The sequence below is a fragment of the Drosophila ananassae genome, chromosome XR (genome assembly GCF_017639315.1).
Source record: "Drosophila ananassae strain 14024-0371.13 chromosome XR, ASM1763931v2, whole genome shotgun sequence".
NCBI classification, from domain to species: domain Eukaryota; kingdom Metazoa; phylum Arthropoda; class Insecta; order Diptera; family Drosophilidae; genus Drosophila; species Drosophila ananassae.
In genome coordinates, this window is record NC_057932.1 from 15958649 (window position 1) to 15982669 (window position 24021).

Below are 24021 nucleotides of genomic sequence, written 5' to 3' on the forward strand. Positions count from 1 at the left end.
TATATGTAGACTTTGAAGACTGATCACTGATCTGGCAACACTGTCATAGCTAACTGCTTTCTTTTTTTAAACCATAGGCCAATAATAAGAGGTTTAATAGGAGGTTTGAGACCTCATATACCTTTAACTAGAGAAATATTTTTAATAATTATAAATATAAAAATATTTTCATTTTTTTTTCTATTTTTTTTCTACTAGTTACTGATCCCTGATCTGGCAACACTGTCTTAGCTAACTGCTTTCTTCTTTCAAACCTATATCTTGCCTATAATAGGAGGCTAAATAGGAAGTTTAATAATTCATATACCTTTAATTAGAAATATATATTTGAAAATTATAAATACAATTTTTTTTTTCTTCCAATTAGTTACTGATCACTGATCTGGCAACACTGTCACAGCTAACTGCTTTCTTCTTTCAAACCTATATCTTGCCTATAATAGGAGGCTAAATAGGAAGTTTAATAATTCATATACCTTTAATTAGAAATATATATTTGAAAATTATAAATACAATTTTTTTTTTCTTCCAATTAGTTACTGATCACTGATCTGGCAACACTGTCACAGCTAACTGCTTTCTTCTTTCAAACCTATATCTTGCCTATAATAGGAGGCTAAATAGGAAGTTTAATAATTCATATACCTTTAATTAGAAATATATATTTGAAAATTATAAATACAATTTTTTTTTTCTTCCAATTAGTTACTGATCACTGATCTGGCAACACTGTCACAGCTAACTGCTTTCTTCTTTCAAACTAAATGCCCATAACCCAGGCGACTCTAACTGTCGCTGGTGGGGCACTGTCTTTTTTTTTCCAATCGCTGATCGTTGGTTGGCTTTTTTGTGTCTTTTCTGTCAGAACTGTCAGAACTGCTACTCAAAAGCAGTTAGATTGGATCTCTGGGATTGCCTTCCAGCGCTTTTTACAGTTTCCAGGTTCAAGAGGAAGACCGAAGTCTTAGAATCGGAACGGAATGGAACAGTTGGCGGTGTCTGTGGCTTTTACTTTGCATGCCAACAGTTATAATTTGGCACTGAGAGAAATCTTCTAAACGATACTACATCTTATAAGATGAGTGATAGTATTTCTTTTTTTCAGTGTAAAATGGTAGGAAAAAAATGGCAACTGCCTTGCTTTACTTGTTGCTCTATTAACTGGCTTTGGATCATAATTACAATCATAACCAGAACTCGACCAGAAACCGGAAGCCACCAGACACGCCCACCGCCTACCAAACACTGTTCTTCTCTTCTCCTCTTTCTTTTCTTCTCCATTCTCCGTTTCTTGCTAATTGAAGAGCAATCTTTTCAATTGAAAGCTTATAAGATACAAGATACTTTCCCATAAATCACAGATATTTTTGTTTTGGTATTTTTGATTGCATTTGCCATCCATTGCTCCCCAGGCCATTCCAATGGGTCTGAGTCACTAATCCGGAGCACTCTCTCCTCTACCTCCGCCCTGTAAGTGGAAAAAAAAAATAAAAGTGAAAGTAGCAGCGCCCGTGGTTGCCATTAGCGAGTCTCTAAAATTAGACAAGTCTCTCGGTGACCTGTTGGCCTAGGCCCGGGTCTGGGTCCGGGCCCGGGCCAGACCAGCTCGATAGGATGGTAAACAAATACCAGATATCCAGTTCCAGTTCCACTTCCACTGCTTGCCGGAACTGCTTGCTTCGCCAGTCAAGCAGTAGTTGGGAATTGGACGGCCAGTCGGTCGTCGGTCCTGTGGCGCAATGGATAACGCGTCTGACTACGGATCAGAAGATTCCAGGTTCGACTCCTGGCAGGATCGTGCTTTTTTTTTATTTTTATTACAATTTTTTATTTACTTTTATTTATTTTTTATTCATTTTTTAAAGTAAGCACTACCTTTCAAGTCATTATCTTAACAGACTCTCTTGTTAAATAATTTCTTTGGAAAAATGTGATCATTTTGAGTTAAAAAAAGAAGACTATGACTCATTGCCATATCTCACCTTTTTTTCTCTGTTTTTTATTTTTTTCGTTTTTTTTTGTCCCTAATAAGATTCAAAATCACTTCGAAGGAATCCCTGGACCCCCTACAGTGGGGCAAATCGATTAAAAATAAAAGAGAAAAATATAATAGTAGAAAAAAAAGTTAAAGAGAAAATATATAATTTTTATAAAGAAAAATATTATTTTTTAAATGGAAAAACAAAGGATTACTGATTAATTTTATCAAACAAATTACTCAAAATTATCTAATTAAATATTTTTTTTTTTTTAAATTTCCCCCCCCAGGAATACAATTTCCCTTGAAATCTCCCTAGCTGGCCCTTTTTTTCCTTGGAAACCCCCTTTTTCAAACGAAATCTTGATTGATTTTTTTTTATGAAAACTTTCTTGTTTTTAATTATGAACTTGCAGTTTTTTTTTTTGTCACCCCCCTTGGATTGCAATTTAATTTACGGCTGGGGGGTACTCCTTTTGGGAATATATTTCATGCTAATTGATAGGGATTGTGCGATTCAGTGAATGGGAACTTCTGCGAACCGAACTTCTCGAGATAAAGAGCCGTGCTTCTAACGAAGAACTCTCTACTCGTCCCGATAAGCTATCATCGTCTGCCGTTTTCGGCCCACTGTGCAGCGAAGGGAGAAGGGTGATATCGATGGATGATGGTGACATATGGTGGCTACGCCGGCAGAGGCGGAGACTCCCGCATGACTCAAAGTGTTGGCATGCCCCCCGGCTCTGTCGGCGCCGCTGCTTCCGCGAAATCCGCTCAACGTCTTCTCTCTCTCTCTCTCTGTCTCTCTCTATCTCTCCGCACCACCGTCGTCGGCTGCAGTTCGTTCACCGCAGCAGCGCAGCAACAGGTACACAGAGAGAAAAAAAAGGGGAAAAAACAAATGGAAATTGAAATTTTAATACCAGATTGGTGGACTTGTCGTATCTACTCTTGAAGCCCTAAAACTTTATCGCTTTATGACTCTTGGGCACTTGGTAATATCTACATAGATTGGAGAGGGTTTATTGATCGGAGGGGGGATATTTGAAATCTACACGGGAAGAAATTATAGGAGGTTCTTTTTTAGACACCATTTTGTAGTTTGAACCACTTTTGAGGTTATATTTCTCTTAGAAGTAGAATAGGTAATGAAATTCTATCAATTATCTTATTTAAAAAAAGGTTAAAACAGGTGTTTTTAACTAAATTCAATTTATTTTAGTTTTAATTTTACTAAAAATTAGTAAAAAAAAGGGAAAAACACTAAAAAACATTAAAAAACACTTAATTCTTATTTGTTACTTAGAACTTATTATTTGGAGCTCATTATATTTAAAATTTTATGCAAAAACAACATAATATTTAACCAATTATATTAAAATTTAGAAAAGAAGCCAGTAGTTTCTATAAAAATAAATCCAAAAATTGAAAGGGAGTTCGAACTTTGGCCTTTTTTTCTTCAAAAATATGCAGGACTATGAGAAAAAACAGTGTATTAGTGTATAAATTGCTTCAAATGATTTATAATTTATAAAAAATTGTTCAAACTTAACTTAAAAATAGCAAAACCCTTAAAGGTAAATCCTCGAAAGTATTTTTTTAAATTTTTTTCTCTTTAAAAACTCTTTCGATACTAAGAAACTGCTTAAAATAAAGGCATTCAGTTGCAAATTGAAATCTTTTTCTTAATAAAAAATAAAATATAGAAACTATATAAAAACCCTTGGCAGTTTCTCTCAGTGCATCCGATATCAGTCGATGACTATGAGACGCTGCTAACGACGGCGATCGAAGTCGAGTCAGTTTTCAGTTCCCAAGTAACCTCGGTGGCGTCTCGTCGCGTTGGAGAGTTGGAGAGTTGAAGTGGAAGAGTGACATTAGACTCAATATCCGATTGAAATTATTTTTTTTCAAGTGTTTAGAGTGCGAATGATCCAGTGTGGAAATTGCGAAAATAATTATATCAAGAATGGTGCACTTGTACGAGCGACGTCGCAACCGCGAACAGGTGGGTTCAATGGCTTAGTTACTCCTCCGACCCAACCGAGTTCCGAGTTCCAATCAGGGGATGGATGGTTCGTGATGGGAATGGGAATGGGAATGGGGAGTGTCTAATTAATAGATAGGATATAGGCTATGGAGCTACTATTTCGAAGAGATACAATGATGCCATCCCCTGGTAGTCATGAGCTATTAACTCGAAATTAACAATGATCCCATGACTAATTACTGAGAATTACTGAGAATTAATTCATTTTGTTTTATGATCCATGAGGGGAGTAGCCAGGGATGTGCCAGTTTATCGTAGATACTTACTTGAATCATAAACATATGAAATTTATGAATCTATCGGGTTCCATTTCCATTACCATGAATCAAATCCCATTCTGACCGCAAAGCGGAAACCAGTTGGCCCAACCAGTCCGGCAATCCGGCAGTCCGGCAAAGTGGGTCATGTCGGAGAGCCAAGTGCCGTAAATTCGGTTGCTTATTGACTCGAATCTGTTGGGTATTTGGGTCCAAATCACACCACTACTGGCTTCTAATGAGGTTACTTGCGAGTGAGATTCTAAAGATTTCTGAAGATTGCCTTGGTTTTGGGTGGGAGTGTGGGAGTAGAGTACCTAGGGACTGAAATGCTTGGATTATTCATATTTTTTTTATCTTCTTCTACAATTAATAGAATATATAGTCATTACTAAATACTATTTACTTACTTAGTATTACTTCTAATACCAAATAATGAAATATCATTAACCTATATATTGTTTATTTTAACAAGCACTTTCATTGTTTGTTTGAATAATTCATTCTTATATAAAAAGGCAGTGGGTTTCTTTCGGTGGTCCACCTACCCATTACTAAACCTGTTATTATAGGCCGTAGGAATATAGTAGTTATATATTTGAATAATGGGTATTACTTAGTACTACTATACCTATTATGATAGTTATAGGTGGAGAGATGGAGAGACTTTTGAATAAATAAAAGTTATAAATTGTACCACAGAAACAGGGTATTTCTTCTCGAATCTCTTGGACAATTTTAGTTAGAAAGTTATAGGGGAATTTTAGTGACTTTTTGAAAAATAATAGTGTTTATTTTGAAAAGAAAAATAATATATCAACTGATATATATATAGGGGATAAAGATATAGCCACCGATGTGGGCCAAATGGGGCGAAACCCACTTTTCGAAAGGGTCGTCCCAGAAAATGTGAAAAAATATCGAACAAATATTTTATATTCAGATTTTGATGCAGATCGATGGGGAATTGATCGAAGAGTCTTTTAAGACATTTCTTTCAAGAATCAGACAAGAATTGGCAAAGATATAGCCACCGATCTGGGCCAAATGGGGCGAAACCCACGTTTTTTATTTCAAGCCGTTCTTAATTTTTGAACTGACAAGAAAATTAAGAAAAATCAATCGAAAATTAAGTTTTAAGACTTGCATTTAGAAAGATAATAAATCCACGAATTTCCGCTTTAAAATTCAATGTTTATTGGCTAAGAAATTACATTTTATTTATTGAAAAATTAATGTAAAAAACTGAAACTTAAAAACACTTGTTAATAAAAAAGTAAGTGCCCTCCTCCTCGCCTCTCATGTAAGCTGAATCTTTTTTTTACAAGCGGCTCCTAAGATATCGAAATAACAAAGAAAAATGAATATAAAAAATATTTAATATTTAATTGAATATTATTTTTATGGAAATATATAGAACTTTGAAAACATGTCTACAACAACAAGCAATTTACAACAAATCTGGATACAAAGTGGAATATTATTTTTAATTCATTATGTGGAAGTTAATGAAAAAAAGAAAATTTTAATTAATTAATTAAAAACAGCGCCCTCCTCCTCGATTCTCACAAGTAGCACTTAAGCTCGGCCGAAATTTGGAAAAAATATAGAAATTAAGTTCATTTAAGTTTTTATTTTTTATTTTTAGAACTGTATCCTGATCCCTACTAGTCCTAGCTCCTAGTCTAGACTAAGTCCTTTATCTATCCTGTTCTTCTTTAAAAAGGGTTTATTTTATTTTTTTTAAATATTAAAAATAATTAAATTTTAAATAAAAACAGCGCCCTCCTCCTCGATTCTCACAAGTAGCACTTAAGCTCGGCCGAAATTTGGAAAAAAATATAGAAATTAAGTTAATTTAAGTTTTTATTTTTAGAACTGTATCCTGATCCCTGCTAGCCCTAGTCCTAGATCCTAGTCCTGTTCTGCCTTAAAACATTCTAATATTATATATATAATATTGCCCTCTTAATTTTAATATTTATTACCTATTATTTAGTATATTTTCCCTAATCTTCCTAATGCTAATCCTGTATCCTGCATCTCTTTTTTGTACCTTCCAGGCTGTGAAACAATTCATTGATCTCTGCAACAACTTGCGTGCCAAGTACAGCGCGGCAGCAACCACAGCGGCATCACCAGCAGCTTCCGTTTCCGTTTCCACTTCCGCCGTCGGGGCAGCCTCCTCCATCTCCACCTCCTTCTCCGCCACAGCCAGTAGCAGCAGCTTGACGACAGCGGCGGGGGCGGGGGCGGCGGCACAGCCACAACAAAAACAACACCAACAGATCCTAGTACAATTCCCCACGGAAGGATTAGAAGGAGGAGGAGCTGGTGCTGGTGCTAGTCCTGCGATTAGACAAATATCCCCGACGACAGCCGTTAAGTTTCTGCACGCCCGCAAGTTCGATGTCCTGCGGGCGGTGTCCTTGTACGAGCAACATGAACAGATCCGCCAGAAGGAGCACCTCTACAACATCGATCCGGACGTGGAGACACTGCGATCCGAGCTACAGACTGGCAAGTTTACGATACTGGTTAGTATTACCCCCCAAATACTATTTACTATTTTTTTATTAATTCTTAAATTTTATTTTTTAGCCCGCCAGGACCTCCAGTGGAGCGGCTATCGCCCTCTTCACCGCCAACCGCCACAGCCCGCTGAGCGCCTCGCACACCACCACCCTCCAGGGCATCGTCTACCAGCTGGACAGCGCCCTCCAGGACACGGAGACCCAGCGGGCCGGGCTCGTCTTCATCTACGACATGAGCGGCTCCAAGTATTCCAATTTCGACTACGACCTCTCCCAGAAGATTCTCACGCTGCTCAAGGTAGGTGCTTTTATTTTCTTTACTATTTTTGTGGCATACTTTTGGGCATTGAGGGAAATATTAGGGAAATTTAAAAAGAGAGAGTAAAGTCAAAGTAATGGTATTAAAAATAATAAATTATGCTTGAAATTTGAATTGAAATTAAAAATTTTTAGTTTTTAAATTTTAAAATCATTATGCAATTGTTATAAAATAAATATTTAAAGTAATTTAGAGAGAGATCTAAAAATAATATTTCATAAAAATCTATTAAAAAAATACTTAAATCTGTCTTGTAGGCCATATATTTTAACCCATTATTACCCCTAAAAAATACAAATTTCTAAAGATTTTAATAGTTTCTAGAGCCATAAAAAAAAACTATTAAAAAAGCAACTTATTTCGATGAACACTTTAGGACAAAAAAGAGTCACAAAATCATACTTCAAAAAAAAAGATATAAAAAAGATACAATTTAGGCCAAAAAATAGTCCCAAAATCATACATTTAAAAAAGATATAAAGCAATTTCCTCCCTCTACTCTTTAGTGGGTTAAAAGTCACCTATATTTTAATCTGTATCTCTCCCCCCCCACCCCTTTTGTAATTTCCACAAAAGACTCCAAATCCGAAACGGAATCTAAGCTCTCTTGCCCCAAAAGCCCAACGAGCGTGTCGCCTGAAATTAAAATATTAAACATGCCTCTATTAATTCAAAAGATACTATTTTTTTTTTTTTTGCGGATGTGTGTGTATCTGAGTATCTGAGGAGTATCTGTGCCAAGTGGCCTGTGGATTCTCTATCAGCGGAATTGCTGAAAAATGTCTTCAAGCTGAAAATTTGTGTCTCGTGTCGTTGGCTTTTCATGTCAAGCGTAAAAAAATGTATATTTCAAGAATAGGCTCTGAGATTCATTTCCTTTTGTAGTTCACTGTCCAGAACAGATTTCAAATATTTGATTTTATTTGATTTGATTTTTTAAATAAATTACCAAGTCTTCCCCGAAGGAGTTCCAATTGTGAGTACGTTCGATTCTGTTTATTTAGTTATTAGTTTATTGTTTAAACAAAGGCCAGTTGGGGTGCAGTCTGAAATGCAACAGAAATGCGATGAATTCCCCCCCTTTCTTTTGTTATTTTTTTGGAGAATTGCATATTGTTTGGAAACAGTACTCTGTTGGCTTTTTCGGAATTTATTCCTCTGTAGCTGTGCCATTCGAGTTGGCTTTTGTTTAACAAACACAACCTGCCCATTAAATATTACCAAGCTGCGAAATCCCAGCCCCCGAGGTGCAAAAAATAAAGGGAATATAAGAGGTTCAAAGGTTTTTGGTTTAAAAAATAACTACAAGACTTGTGACTAACTTTTCAAAAATTTTCATCATTTTTGGCAAAGAAATTGATCAGAAAATGGCAATTATTTACTTATTTCTATATTTATAAAATAAATAAAATTGTACTGCTTTCTTTGTCCGTTAAGCAGTAGTTGGGAAATAAACAGGGAGACCTATTTTCTGACCTATTTCCCCCCAAAAAAGTATCTTATTTACAAAAAGATACAAAAACCCCCAAGAGGTAGCTACAATATCTTCTTCCTTGGCACCTTGTTCTCCGTTCCATTTGCGTCACAATTTCCCCAATTCCGCATTTCTTTTTGCAATTCTTCTAAGAATTGCGCTTTACCTTTTCTGCACTTGATCATGTCCGGAATGAGTTATATAGAAATGTGTCTACACTTTGAACGTAAGTCCATATACATATGAGGAGTACGAGACACTACTATGAGTAACCAAAATACAGGTTTTTTTTATATATATTTATTTTTTAAATATTATTTTTTATTTTTTTACCCTTTCAAAAAGCAGAAATTCAATAAAAATTTTAGAATCAGTTTTTATTATTAAAATAACAAAAGGAACAAATCTTAAAAATATTTAAAAAAAAATACTTGTTTTCTAAGTTTTTTATTTAAAATTTTATAGAAGAGGTACATATTTTGTGTAAATTATGCTTATTTATTTTTCTAGTTTATTAATTTTTCAATTAAAATCAATTTTTTAAACGAATAAAAACTAAAAAAAAAAAAAACAAAAAGATAGTTTTATAGTTTGCGTTTTTTTTTTTATAATAAACAACATTTTTATTAAAATTTTTTTTTTTAAAACCAAATAAATATAAAATTAACCATTTAAAATAAAATTTAATAGGTTTTAAGCCTAAAAACATTTACCAACAGTTTAACAGTTTTAAAAATAAAATACAGGGCTTAGAAGAAAACACAGGGTATGAAATTCTACTACATTTCTGCTACTAATTAGGGGGCTACTACTTTTGTCAAAGCTACTGTCTGGGCATATATTATAATACATATCTATACCCTACATATATTATATACAAAAAGTATATATTAATTCCATTATGCTACGAAAATCAAAACGCACGACAAAATAACAAAAAAAAAAAACAAAGTTAACAATGAAAAAGATTCGGCGTGGGCGCCGTAAGAATAAGAGCGAGAGAGCGAGAAAGAGCTGAAGAGGAAGTGCTGAGACTGGAGACCGAGAAAGACTGAGACTGGAGATTGGGGACTGGGGACTGAGAGTGTCCAATAACACCGTTCTCTTTGGCGCGTGTCTGTGCCTGATTTTTCTGTTATTTTGGTTTTGAGATGCGAGAGAGAGAGCCGCACAGATAAGCTGCGTTGGCGGACGGGGGGATAATGAGGTAATGGGCCACCTTGACGACGACGGTGGCGATGGCGGTGGCAACACTGGCGTGTGTCATGCCGCGTATGCGCAATATTTTCGGGGCCAACACGCATACGCAGCGTTGACGCAATGAGTGGAAACGCCATCGATGACAAACAATGGAAGAGATCGGCTCGCACACACGAGCTGTCCTAATAAGGTGGAATGTGCCCACGCTTTCAATACCCTACAATATGGGGGTTTGGGTTTTAATCAAAAATATGATTAACCTCAGTACTATATAAATTTATTTATGTAATTATGTATTTATTTTATTTCTTACACTCCCACCTTATAATTTACGCACTTTGTGCGTCACAGCTGTTAAGAGTATTTAATGAACCGTTTGTTCAGCTTGAAGCACTCTCACTTTTAGGCAGAGTATGGCCCAGAGAGAGAGTGAGTGTGAGAGAGCTTTGGCTGCCCCCCTCTCTCTTTGGGGGAACCTCGACCTCCTGCGCCTCCCACTCGCCTCGCGCCTGCTCTCGCTCGTTCCACCTCTCCCACTCTCCCACTCTCTTCATTTTGCGTGACGCGCCGTCGCTTGCGGCTATCTTTTTACCTTTGCTTGATAAACTAATTCAGTTGACGTGTTCTAGTCGAACGCTATAGATTGGAACCAAAGTCCCCCCTGTAGGAGAAAATGTGCGTGTCTTGATTTGTTTTTTTTTTTTTTCGGTTAGTGTGTGTGTGCGTATTATGGCCATATGGAAAGGCCATTTCCCATTTCCGATGTGCGCGTGTGAAAGTTTTCCATTATTATTATTATTATTATTTTTTTTTTTTGGCTGCTGCACTTGGCCCAGAAACACTTGACCGAACGAACACCCTGATTGACAATGGATAATTTGTTAGTATTTATAGATATTTTCGGAAAATCCGGCACTACAGAGAGAGAGAGAGAGATAGAGAGAGAGAGGAGCTGCGCAGTTCATTCATTGCTCAAATGGCTTAAATGCTAGAATTAATACTCAATGACTGTGTCGATGTGTTAACGCTTTTGTTATTCCTCTTGTGTTATTTTTACAACGTGCTTTCTGTTGACGCAAACTTGAGCCCTCGCCCCCCCTATCCCCCCTCCATATATACTAGGCAGATTCTGATTCAGATATAGTAGTAGCCCCCCTGTATGGGTGAACTTTAAATGCAAATTACGAGCATGTACTATACGTATGTATGTTTTTTTTTTGTTTTTCCACTCGAATCAATTCAATTTTTGAACGTGCGAACCAGCCCGCTTCCGCATTACACCCAATGCGCCCCATGCCCCATGCCCCATTTTGACGCAATCTTTTTCCGAAATTTTTGAATTCTAGGAAGAGAGCTTAACACTCGCTTGGGAAGCGATAACAGCTATTGGAGTGTAGAAGAGATTAGTACACACAAATTACGACTCTCTTATCAGCAGAGCCGCGCTTTATTTGGCTATAAGTTTTAAATTTATTTGCAATTTAGGGCTTTTTCTTGGAAATTTTGTTATCAAGACATTTTGACATTTCAACCATGTCGGAAATTAATTTGGGAATTAAAAGTAATTGTTCTTTTCTAAAATATTACAATCAAGTAGGTGATGAAATCAGTTTTCTTTTGGGACTTTTTTTCTAAAAACCTATTTTTTCCAAGCTAGCTTCAAAAACAAATGCGACAACCCTGTTTAGGCCATGCGATAGTTTCATAGATGAAGCTGGCAACCCTGTTCCGCAACTTCAAACACTTTTCGCTTTCTCATAACCTATTTTTTCAAAGCTAGCTTTATAAACAGATTCGACAACCCTGTTTAGGCCATGCGATAGTTTCATAGTTGAAGCTGGCAACCCTGCTCCCAAACTTCAACCACTTTCCACCGACAGCTGCAGCAAATGCAACCTTGCATTCCCAAAACAACCCTTAGAAGCTCGCTCTCTCTCTCTCTCTGTTGGTCTGCCTCTCTCTTTGAGTTTCTCTCTTGTTTTTGGTGCTCCTGCCGCCACTCCACCACCCCTCCTGCAGGGCAGCGCAGCAGCAACCCCCTCGCCAACAGGGTTGCCAGGGACTCCCACGAGAACAACCGCGAGAGCGGCGATGGTGGTGGTGGCGCAAGGAGAGCGCCTGCGCTGAGAACGCGGCCGCAAAATAGCAAAAAAAAAGAAGAAGAAAAAAAAGAAATGAAAACGAAATGAAAAAAAAAAATAAAATAAAGCAGCAGCAGCCGTCAGACGTAGTTCAGCTTTTCACGACGACGCGCAACAAACAAAATACAGAAGCAGAAGCAGAAGGCAGAACCGACCAGGGCGAGAACAAAGTCAGACAGATGAGAAAATAAGCCAAAAATCGGGAAATACAATACGGTCTGCCGTAATATTCCATATAGAAATTCTATATAATTTTTTTTCTTGTATTTTTTGTCCCAAAAAGTGCTCCAAAAAGAAAGAAAATCCAAAAAAAAAAGTGAAAAGTGTCGGAAGGAAGGACGGGACTAACGGGACTAACAGGACTAACGGATGGTCGGTCGGTGTGTGTGTGTGTGTGTGTGTGTGTTGCGGTGTGTGCGTGTGTATCTTGAGACCTGGTGTAGTTTGTTGAATGCCAAAGATACAGATTAGCAAAAAGATACAACAAAAAGGTATCTACAAGTGCAATAGTATCGAAAATCGAATTAATCCCAAGCCACTATTTTTGTTTTGTTTGTTTTTCGAAGTTTTGAATCGAAACCCACCACCCACCTACATATATACCACATCCCATTGTGTAATGTGACAAATCAGCAAGAATCACTGAAAGATACAAAACAAAAATACTAAAAGATACAAGCTAAAAAGAAAAAGTTATGTAAAATTGCACGCAATTAGCATTTAATTGTGCGAACCAAACTATATATATTACAATAATAAAAAAAAAATTGGAATAATTAGACAACAGCAACAACAACAACAACAAAAACAACAACAATCAACAATCATCATCAACAACAACAACAACAATCCATAACAACGCCAACGCGCGACTCAGGTACATGATTATTTAGATACAGATACAAGCAGAGCCACAGATACAGATACATCTATAGCTACAGCTGTTCACTCACATAGCTGGGGGATATATAGCCTATAGCTTTATATATATACTGCGTATATGGACAAGAGTCTCTCTAAATATCTATTTTCAAGGAAATCTCTTCTTTTTTTTTTCTGTTATTTGCTGACAACAAACATTTAATTTTAATTTAAAAACTGTTTATGACTAACTTTCGCAGTGATTCATACTGATTTTTTTTTGTTTTTTGGACAAAAAGGCAGTGACTTTCGGTGGTTTTTGGCAATCAGAGTGTTGTTCTTCAATTAGTTTGGGGGAATAAGACAGACCGCCCCCCCCCCCTCGAAGTAGGTCATCTAATTGGGTTAGCCTGGCTGGAAGTCCTTATGGGGAAGTTGAAACAATCTTTTCTGTTTATAATTAGATTCTTAATTAATTTGCATTAGTTAGCTGGCCCAACAATGGCAGCTGATACGCGATACGTGACTCTTAATCCCCTACCTTCGCCATCACCTGCCAGCAGCCAGTAGCCTGCCAAGTCGCTCACCTGTCCAACAAAAACCAACAAAAGCTGTCATCCCCAGAGCTTGACGAAAAAAAATCAACAAGAATGCCAATAGAGCTGGGATCTAAGGGGGACTTTGAGGAGTAAAAAGTGCCAGGGACACTGGCAGAGTCGAGAGTGGAGGCAATCAAACACAGCTGTTGGCATACACACATACATATATATTTATATATTCTGGCACCTCTATGCCACCCTAGCCTAGGGGTATTCGACGTTTTCTGAGTGTCTTTGGGCTTTAAAGCCAAGCGAGGTCTGGAAAAGTTCAGAAAAGTTGAGATGTCCGCTTTGGGGATTTATTTTTGAATATTTTTATCATTTTTTGTCACTTAGTAAGGGGAAATTTTATACTTTTTATAGAATTGTATAGATTTTGAACTGAGAGACCTAAGAAAAAGTGGAATTAAAGCATAATTTCTACTTCCCTGTCCGTCTGTCCGCCTGTCCGTCTTTCCGTTTCTATATTTTTGCTTATTTTTATAATTTTGTAAAATTTTTTGTGAAATATTTCTATTCTATATTAAATTTGACATTTAAACCATAAACATAATAAGAAAAAGTGGAGTAATCTATAGTTTTTAACCTTTTTTTTGTCCGTCTGTCTGCCTGTCTGCCTGTCCGCCTGTCCGCTGCTTCATATACCCTTTCCCTCTCTCAAATATAACCAATCTGCCTAAAAAAGCCCACTGACTCACTGTTCCCCTCAAAAAATAGCCATTTCATTTTGAAAAACATAAATTATATTTCCAAGATCTTGAAAAGTAAACCAATTCTAATAGAAGACCTATTTATAAACCCAGAAATCGCATATATTTTGTGAAAAAAAGGGGAATTACTTTCCCTGCCACTTGCCACTTGCCACTAATATGCCACTCGGCAGCCCCTATCAGAATGAGAAGGCTTTGTGGACTTAACCCCTTCACCGAATGAGGTCATAAGGGCTTGGAATTCGATTCTATTGATTTTAGTTAACCCATGTTATCCCCAAACCCAAACCCAAAGCCAAAGTCAGAGCCAGATCTCTCATATATTTCTATGACGAATGTATTGGGTATTTGGTTGTGGCCCCGAGGGATTTCCGATTGATTGGCTTGAGGTCTGATATCATAAGAGAGAGCAGGGTGGTGGGGATTTTGGATTTGGGGCTTGGGGCTTGGAGAGAAGGCCCGAAGAGCTCTCCAATTAGCAGGGCTTACCTAGAGCCACTTCCATCATCTGGGATATTTATTTTCTAGGGAAATATAAACTCTCTCCTCCCTAGAGGCTCTCTAGAGCCACTTCCATCATTATATATTTGGGATATTTATTTATTTAGGGAAATTTAAACCCCCTCTCTATACCTAGTAGCTCCCTAGTTCAATTGAAATCGGAAGTGTACTTTAAATTGGTAATTTCCCATGATCTTGAGGAGCATCTATTCCCTCTCTTGTCTCTCTGGTCATATTTTGTCTGTTTTCTATTGTCTTTTCCCCTTTGTTGGCTGGTTATCGGTTTGTTTGCTCTGCCAGCCGCTTCGGAGTGCCATTTTTGGTAAAAGACAGACAAGCGGACAGACGGACAAGCGGACAAGCGGACAACGACAAATTCGTTTCATGCCCAAAACCGGCGACAAGCTTAAAACGCATTACCAATTTCGGGCCATGGCTAATTTCACATATTTATTTACTTTTTATTTATTTTTACTATTTTTATTTATTTTTATTTTTATTTTCTTCCACAAACGATAAAAATATGAGCCATGAAAATCATAAACCCATGCGGCGTATACTTGATTTTTTAAATCAAAAATAATAAATAATAAATAATAAATAATAAATAATAAATAATAAATAATAAATAATAAATAATAAATAATAAATAATAAATAATAAATAATAAATAATAAATAATAAATAATAAATAATAAATAATAAATAATAAATAATAAATAATAAATAATAAATAATAAATAATAAATAATGAATACTAAATAATAATCAATTCTGGGAAATCATCACAATTCTGGGAAATTAAAAGTACTTCCATCAACAATACCGATTACATCGTCCCTTTGGGGAATTAATTTCCCTTGAATTTCATGGAGGGACTGTTTTTATTTTGTTCACGAACTTATCGCATTTCCAAGCAATATTTTCCATATTTTTAATTAAAAACACAATTTTATGAAAAGGGAAATATCGCATTTCTGGCCACCAATTAGTGGAGGCTTTAAGCTCGGATATAGTGGCTATATTTAGCCAGATTCCTTCGCCGGGAAGACAAATATCTATACAATTTCCCTTCTCCTTAGAGGATATCCTGGCTAAGCAGGGGAGAGGGGCGGCGAAGGACTGGAGAGTCTGGAGCCAAAAACGCATGCCAAGTCACGTTAAGTTGCCCACTCGAGAGTCGGCCAGCTTAGGGGAACTCCTCCGCCGCAAAACTACACTGAGAAAAAATAGAGATTTCAAATAATTTATACAAATAAAAATAATTAGTAATCTAATTCTCTTTTTCTCAGCTTTTAGCTTCCAATTTTTTGTTAAGTTTGAGGGAAATTAATTTCCCTTTTTTTTCTCTAATTTTTTAACTCTAATTTCTTTGAGTGTATTGGCTTGGGGGCGTGGCATGTGCGCCCCCTCGCTGACTCTCGCAAGTTTCATTCAACTTTTGCTCAGACTTTTTGGCCCTCAAGGCAAATAATCTTTTGGCCACTCGTCCTCGTCCTCCACCTGCCAGTCTCCACTCTCCACTCCGCCACTCGCCACTCTCTACTCTTCACTCTTCACTCTCCACCTGCCATTGTTGTTTCTTTCCCTCCTTAAATATCCCCTATCCCCTAGCTTCTGTATATATGTATATGTATGTATGTGTTTTTAGTATATAGTATAACTGTATTTGTCAATTAAATGTGTGCTGGGTGGACAAAAAAAAAACAAAAACTAGAGGGGCTCTGGGTGAATGAACATTGTGATTGTTTTTATTGCCTGCTTTTGCTGCTATCTTGCTCCCCTCCCGCCCACCAGCCCCCCCAATTGGATTCTAATTGGATGTGGGAATAACCAGAATTGTGGGGGGGGGGGGGGGGACTCTACTCTATAGGATCTATATGTTATATATACATATATAGTGACCCTGAAATGCCGGCAATAGTTCGATTATTTGCTCTGGTTACCATTTCTTTTTCATTTTTTTTTTTGGCTTCGGTTACCGTTTTTCCCGTGAGACTGAGAATGAGAGTGAGAGTGAGAGCAGCCCCTCCTCCCCCTTCTACCAATTATGACTCATAAGCACCCCTAACATGCAAAAAAACGAATATAATGCCAGGAATCATATTTCTATATTTCTATATTCGTGGCACGAACCTTTTGAGTTATTTATTGGCCAAGAGTGAGAGAAGAAGAGAAAGTGGATTATTTATTGGCTTTCGATGTGCTCTGATATGCAAATTGGGCACTAAAGGACATGCAGGACATGGGATAATCCGCCACATGCCACCTGCCACCTGCCACATGCCACATTCCACCTGCCAGTAGCCAGTTTTCAGCGCAAGAATTGTTGCCTACTTTTAAGCTGAGCCACTGCCCACAGGTTAGTGGGCATGTCCGTACATGTCTCTCTGTTTGGATCCAAGTGAAAGTTGGCTTCAAAACACACGGCAGAAACAACGGAAGGGGGGCAAGCAGAAAACAGAAAAGGGAGATCAAAGCAACCCGAAATAAGGGGAAAATTAAGAAGTTGCGCATAAATGGAACTCATATGTACAGTTATACTTGTAGGTACTCAGATATGTATGTGTGTGTGTGTGCATATTTTTTTTTAGTGTGAGTGTGTTTTTGCGCAAATACAGGGGACTGGATGATGCAATCTTTGTAAGATAACCAAAATTCCCTTAATGAAAAAACTACTCTACACCCTTTATTTTCTTTTAAAAAGTATTCTAATTCATATATTTTTTATTCATTTATTTTTGTTATTTTCTTCTAATAAATAATATTTATTTTTAGACATATTTTAACTAAAAAATGAAAAATTCCCCAAATGATTAGAATTACTAAAAACCCTTTTTTTTTGTTTGAGTTAGAAAAAAATAGGGGGATAAGTTCAGGTATTGCACAGTTTGCATGAAATCATAGTCCTGGACTTTTTTTTTTAACTAAAATATAAAAAAAATCCCCCAAATTATTAAAAATACAAAAAACCCTTATTATTTTTTAAAATTTAAATAAAACGATCAAAATAGGGGGATAAGTGGAGACATTGAATAATAGACAAGAAATCATTGCTTGACATTTTTTTTAATTACAACACAAAAAATCCCAGAATTGTGAAATATAAAAAAAAAAACCAATATTTTTGAAAAAGTATTAAAAGCAAAAAAAGAATAGTGGGATAAATAAAACTAAAGGTCATAAAACATTATTCAAGCTTGTTTTTCCAATTGAAATGCAAAAATCACTAAATTATTAAATATAAAAAAAAACCCTATTTTTTGTTAAGTGCAAAAAGTAAGAAAAAAATAGGGGGATAAGTGGAGTTAATGCACAACTGGCAAGAAATCACAGTCCTGGATTTTTTTTTAAGTTAAAACACAAAAATCCCCCAAGATTTGAAAAATAAGAAATGCCCATATTTTTTAAAAAGCGTTGAAATTAAAAAATAATAGGTGGACAAGTAAAAATATAGTCAAGGAAAAATAATTCAAGCTTGTTTTTCCACTTGAAATGCAAAAAATTACCAAATTATGAAATATAAAAACCCCCTATTTTTGTTTTTTTAATTTAAAAAATCTGATTAAATAGGGGGTAGGCAAGTAATCACAATCCGTTATCGTTTTTCCAATTAAAACACAAAAACACCTAGAAATATTAATAATAAAAAAAACCCCTATTTTTGAAAAGTTTAAAAATTGAAAAATAATAGTGGGATTCGTAAAAGTATTCAAAAATAAGCAAGTATTCACGCTTTCCTTATAATTAAAACACAAAAACCCACTAAATTAATAAAAACAAAAAACCCCTTATTTTTTTAAAAGTTAAAAAATTCAAAAATAATATTGGGATAAGTGAAATTATTGCAGAATATACAAGGATTGAGGCTTACTTTTATATTTAAAACAACAAAAATCCACCAAATTATTAAAAACAAAAAACCCCTTATTTTTGAAAAGTGTAAAAAGTAAACAATAATAGAGGGATAAGTGGAGGTATTGCACTTTTTAATTGAAAAACGTTGCCAATTGGGCCGTTAGCTGGAATTTATTGAGCCCCAGAGAGAGATATAAGAGGGAAATTAAGAAGAGAGAGAGCGGTGGGGGAACGAGGGGAGAAAAAATGCCAGCGACAATATATATTTTTTTTTTGTAGGTGAACTGCGAAAAACACTTTTAATTAAATTCCCCATGAATGCTGGTGCTGGTGTGTGTGTGTTGTTTGTTTGTGTATTGGTTGTGATTGTGCGTTTAATTAAAGTGCATCAACTGCATTTTTATTGGCTTTACAGTGGGAAAGGGGGGGAGTAAAAAAATTTAACCGATTCATTGAGAACTTTTTTTTAAATATCTGCCTGCACTTTGACCTTAATTTCGATTTCTGGCCTTTCCACTTGGTGCTTTCTGGGGCCAATAAACTAAATAATCATGACACGGATGAGATATTCTCCGCAAAGCCCACAAGAGCTTCTCCACCAGTCCTCCCTCTCCCGCTTCCCCTCTCTCTTACCTTTAAATGAAGCCAAGTTTTCCTTTCCACTTGCTGTAGTTGCTGTTGTTGTTGTGGTTTTTTTTACGTCCATCGACAGAGAAATTCCGCAATAAAATTTGTTCAACATTTGCCCAACTGGGTGAAGGTTGCTGTTGCCATCCATAGCCCTCCTACCCCCACTGGGTGGTTCTCTCTCTCTCTCTTAGTCTCTGTTACCCCTATTTGCTGACCCCCATTTGCCAACATTCCACATGCACAAACATGCATACATGGCACACACACGGACATATCATACATATATTTTCCCATTTTCCTTTTAGTTGGTGGTACCAGCCTAACAAGGTAGTTTGCGTTTACCTGCTTTACCTGCTATTGCAGTTTAATCAGTGCCCGGTGGACATATTTCCCTCCATCGTTTTATAAAAATTATAGGAATTTCTTTAAAATATCCCACAGCTATTTAAAATGCAATTTCCTTTTAAAAGGCAAGGCACAAACAAAAATCCCTTTACAAAACTGATGCCCAATTATAGGTACTTTTCTCGTATTTCATGTCATTCATCCTAATTGCTAATTAATTTAATGAAGAACACCCCCTTAACCTGAAAAATGAAAAGGTTTCCTGTGAACTTGTTACCCACTTTATTGGCTTTTTCCGCACACGTGGGAATTCTTGGTAAACGGCAACAGCTTTCCAGGGAAATTTTACTTCCTTGTTTCAAGAGACTTTCAATTCAATAGAAACTTAAATTTATTATATTTTTTTAAATTTTTTTTAAATTAAATAAAAATAAGAAATATGAATATTTTTAATATTTATTTTTTAGGGTGCTTATCCGGCGCGTTTGAAGAAGGTCCTCATTGTGACGGCGCCTTTGTGGTTTAAGGCTCCGTTCAAAATCCTGCGGCTGTTCGTGCGGGAAAAGCTGCGCGAACGAGTGTTCACTGTATCCGTGCCGCAGTTGGCGTTGCACGTGCCGCGCAAAGCGCTGCCCATACATCTGGGTGGCACGCTGGAGGTCGATCACGCCACATGGTTGCTCAGCTGCCGCCAATCGATGACGAATCGTGAGGACGAGCTGCTGGCCAATATCGTGGGTGTGGGATCGGCGGTATCTGGATCGGCTGGGGGAGTAGTGGCCAGCACCACCACGAATGGCATTTTGGAACCGGAGGGAACTACAATAATCACAGAAAGCAACAACAGCAGCAGCAGCAGCAACTCAACCACCAACGCCGTCGCCGCCACCAGCAACACCACCGTGGTAACGATTCGGAATGGCGTAGGTCCTGCCACAGGAACGCAGGTTGGTGCTGCAGTTTCAGCTGCCGAATCCACTGCATCTGGGGAGCCCAACGAGAACATCACAATCAACGGACTGAGTCCCAGCCACCGCACCAATTCATCTGGCCCCACCGCGGCTGTTAATTCCCTCAAGCTCAATACAAGTGGTGGCGACGGCAACACTACAGCCACTGGACCCACAGGAGGAACAGGATCTGTAACTGGTGCTGGATCATTGGCGGTAGCTGGAGCAGGAGCTGGAGCTGGTGCGGCTACAGCTGGAGCTGGAACTGGGACCACAACAACAAACGGTGGTGGCGAATTCTGGTCAGAGAATCCTCCAAGTAGTGCCTCTTCGGGCTTTAGCGACGACGACAGTCTGGCCGGCCAGGAGGGTGATCCTAAGCCCATCGAGCAGATTGTTCAGATGGTCAAACAACGTGGTCGCCATGGGTTAATCAAGGAGTACACAGACATCAGGAATCGGGCACCAGAAGGGACTTTCGCACATGCGAGGTAAGATTTATTTGTATCTAAAAAAAATATTTATTTTTATTTTTACAAAACGATGCTTAATCATATATATTTCTATAACTACAACTAAAAAAATTTCTATACAGGATGCGCACGAATCTAACCAAAAATCGCTACACAGATGTCCTTTGCTATGATCACAGTCGAGTGGTGCTGGCTTACGAAGACGGCATTGAGCTGTCGGATTATATAAACGCGAATTTTGTCGACGGCTACAAACAAAAGAATGCATATATTTCAACTCAAGGTGGGTCTTCTTATTTAATATCTGGTGGGAACAGTGAAATAATGAAAGCCACTAATAATAAAGATTAGCTGGGGGAAAAATTACTGGAAACATTAACTTTGAAAAAACCATAAAACCTTTGAAGGAAATTTACCTGAACAAGGTTGGGTTTATTTTTTTTATTACACATTTCGCTTTATTTCATCCATTCTCAAAAATTTTAATTTTTCATTATTTTTCACCCATTTTTTAGCATACAAAGGAGACCTAAAAGCAAGCATAGAAAACAATACTTAGTAAAAAATAGTGGAAAAATATTTCGGCGTGACACCATAATACTGCAGAAAAACACTGGCAATTCGAGAACTTCCAGTATTAGCCTTAAGCGCGACGCCTATTGTAAATATAAAATACTGGGGAAGACTAAATAAGAAATTACCATGACTTGCCCAGTATTTTATATAAACGCGTTTTCAGATTATTTTAAGCATTCCCCTGTAAATATCCCAGATATACGCGTTTCCTTGTAAGCCTATTGTAAATGCTGGGGAAAACAGTGCTATTCCTACAGTATGCTAAAAAGGGAATATCCTGTATTTCCCCAGTATGTTGTATACGCGTATTAGACAATGTTAAGAATTTCCTTGTAAATTTCCCTAATCCCATACTTCGGATATACGCGTTTCAGACGATTTAAAAAATTTCCCTCAAAATTTCCCTGATCTCCAATACTTCAGATATACGCGTTTCATACGATTTTAAAAATTTCCCAAAAAATTTCCCTGATCTCCAATACTTCGGATATACGCGTTTCAGACGATTTAAAAAATTTCCCTCAAAATTTCCCTGATCTCCAATACTTCGGATATACGCGTTTCAGACGATTCTAAGAATTTCCCTAAAAATTTCCCCGATCTCCAATACTTTGGATATACGCGTTTCAGACGATTCTAGCAAAATTTCCCTAAAAATTTCCCTTATTTTCTAAGACTCCGGATATAGGCGTTTAAGATGATTTGTAAAATTTCCCTGATTTTAATAAATTTCCCCTGTATTTTGGACATTTTTTGGTTTTTTTATTGGCGGTTTCCCTGTATTTTTTAGATCATCCAGTGAGATTTTTGAAAAACCAGTATTTTAAAATATTTTATTTTTGCCGATTCCCTGTATTTTCCCTACATTATTTAGATCATTTTTGCCATTTAAGCAAATTCGTAAAAATGATCTAAATAATGTAGGGAAAATACAGGGATTCGGCAAAAATAAAATATTTTAAAATACTGGTTTTTCAAAAATCTCACTGGATGATCTAAAAAATACAGGGAAACCGCCAATAAAAAAACCAAAAAATGTCCAAAATACAGGGGAAATTTATTAAAATCAGGGAAATTTTACAAATCATCTTAAACGCCTATATCCGGAGTCTTAGAAAATAAGGGAAATTTTAGGGAAATTTTGCTAGAATCGTCTGAAACGCGTATATCCAAAGTATTGGAGATCGGGGAAATTTTTAGGGAAATTCTTAGAATCGTCTGAAACGCGTATATCCGAAGTATTGGAGATCAGGGAAATTTTGAGGGAAATTTTTTAAATCGTCTGAAACGCGTATATCCGAAGTATTGGAGATTAGGGAAATTTTTTGGGAAATTTTTAAAATCGTATGAAACGCGTATATCTGAAGTATTGGAGATCAGGGAAATTTTGAGGGAAATTTTTTAAATCGTCTGAAACGCGTATATCCGAAGTATGGGATTAGGGAAATTTACAAGGAAATTCTTAACATTGTCTAATACGCGTATACAACATACTGGGGAAATACAGGATATTCCCTTTTTAGCATACTGTAGGAATAGCACTGTTTTCCCCAGCATTTACAATAGGCTTACAAGGAAACGCGTATATCTGGGATATTTACAGGGAAATGCTTAAAAATTATTGAAAAATAAACTAGTTATAAATTTCTAAAACTAATGGAAAAGGATTATACATCAAGAAATACTTAAAAATACTGGGAACCGCTTAAAAATAATGGAAACTTTAAAAAATACAGAATATAGGGAAAATTAAATATATAAATAGCTTAAACATAATAGGAAGCTAGTTTGGATGTTGCCGAAATATTTTGTCCTCCAAGTACATTGTTAGTTGCGAAAGGGAATTTTTGTATTTCCTTTATTTCTGAGCTGAAGAATCGTGCGGTTGCTTCTTAAAATCCTGGGAAATATATAAAAACAAATATGCATTTTAAATAACAAATAAAATAATGAATAAAATACTGAATTAAAAAATTAATTTCCCCATAATTATTTTTTTTTCAACAGTTACTAAATGATAGTTTAATTCTTTCAGGTCCATTACCAAAGACATCCCAGGACTTTTGGCGCATGGTCTGGGAGCAGCGTTGTTTAGTTATAGTTATGACGACGCGCGTGATGGAGCGCGGACGTGTTAAATGCGGCCAGTACTGGGAGCCGACTGAAGATAGTTCCTTAGAGTTTGGCAACTACCATGTGCGAACAATTACCGTTGAATGCAACGAGGACTACACGGTGGCCTCGTTGGAGTTGAGAAACATAAAGGTTAGTATTGATTACTTTTCAATACCGAAATAGAGGGAAATAATATTGATTTTTATTTTAGACTGACGAAATTCGCAATGTTTCGCATTGGCAGTTCACCAGTTGGCCAGACTATGGTGTTCCCAGCTCGGCCATGGCCATGCTGAATTTCCTGCAAAAGGTTCGCGACAAGCAGGCGGAACTAGTCCACGCCCTAGGCGACACATGGACGGGTCATCCGCGCGGTCCTCCCATTGTTGTGCACTGCAGTGCTGGAATCGGACGGACAGGTATGTTGTCATCTGTTTACATTTCTATAAA

General features: G+C 36.8%; 1 protein-coding gene and 1 non-coding gene across 7 annotated transcripts in view; both read left to right on the top strand.

Moving 5' to 3' along the window:
• The window catches only part of LOC6505082 (tyrosine-protein phosphatase non-receptor type 9), a 43579-nt gene that overhangs the window by 14681 nt on the left and 4877 nt on the right, over positions 1–24021 (top strand). For 2 of the 6 annotated variants that reach the window (XM_014904803.3, XM_001965469.4), the window contains exons 2-7: positions 6349–6822; positions 6887–7117; positions 19925–20898; positions 21003–21163; positions 23492–23721; positions 23783–23990. In XM_014904803.3, the coding sequence (XP_014760289.1) occupies positions 6349–6822; positions 6887–7117; positions 19925–20898; positions 21003–21163; positions 23492–23721; positions 23783–23990 (2278 nt within the window). Of the gene's footprint in view, positions 1–3830; positions 3987–6348; positions 6823–6886; positions 7118–11995; positions 12831–19924; positions 20899–21002; positions 21164–21395; positions 22204–23491; positions 23722–23782; positions 23991–24021 lie in introns of those variants that run through there. The other 4 variants (XM_014904801.3, XM_032452114.2, XM_014904802.3 and 1 more) reach the window with 4 other exon arrangements.
• On the top strand, positions 1726–1798 carry Trnar-acg. The gene has a single exon. It is a non-coding gene; the product is annotated as a tRNA-Arg (tRNA).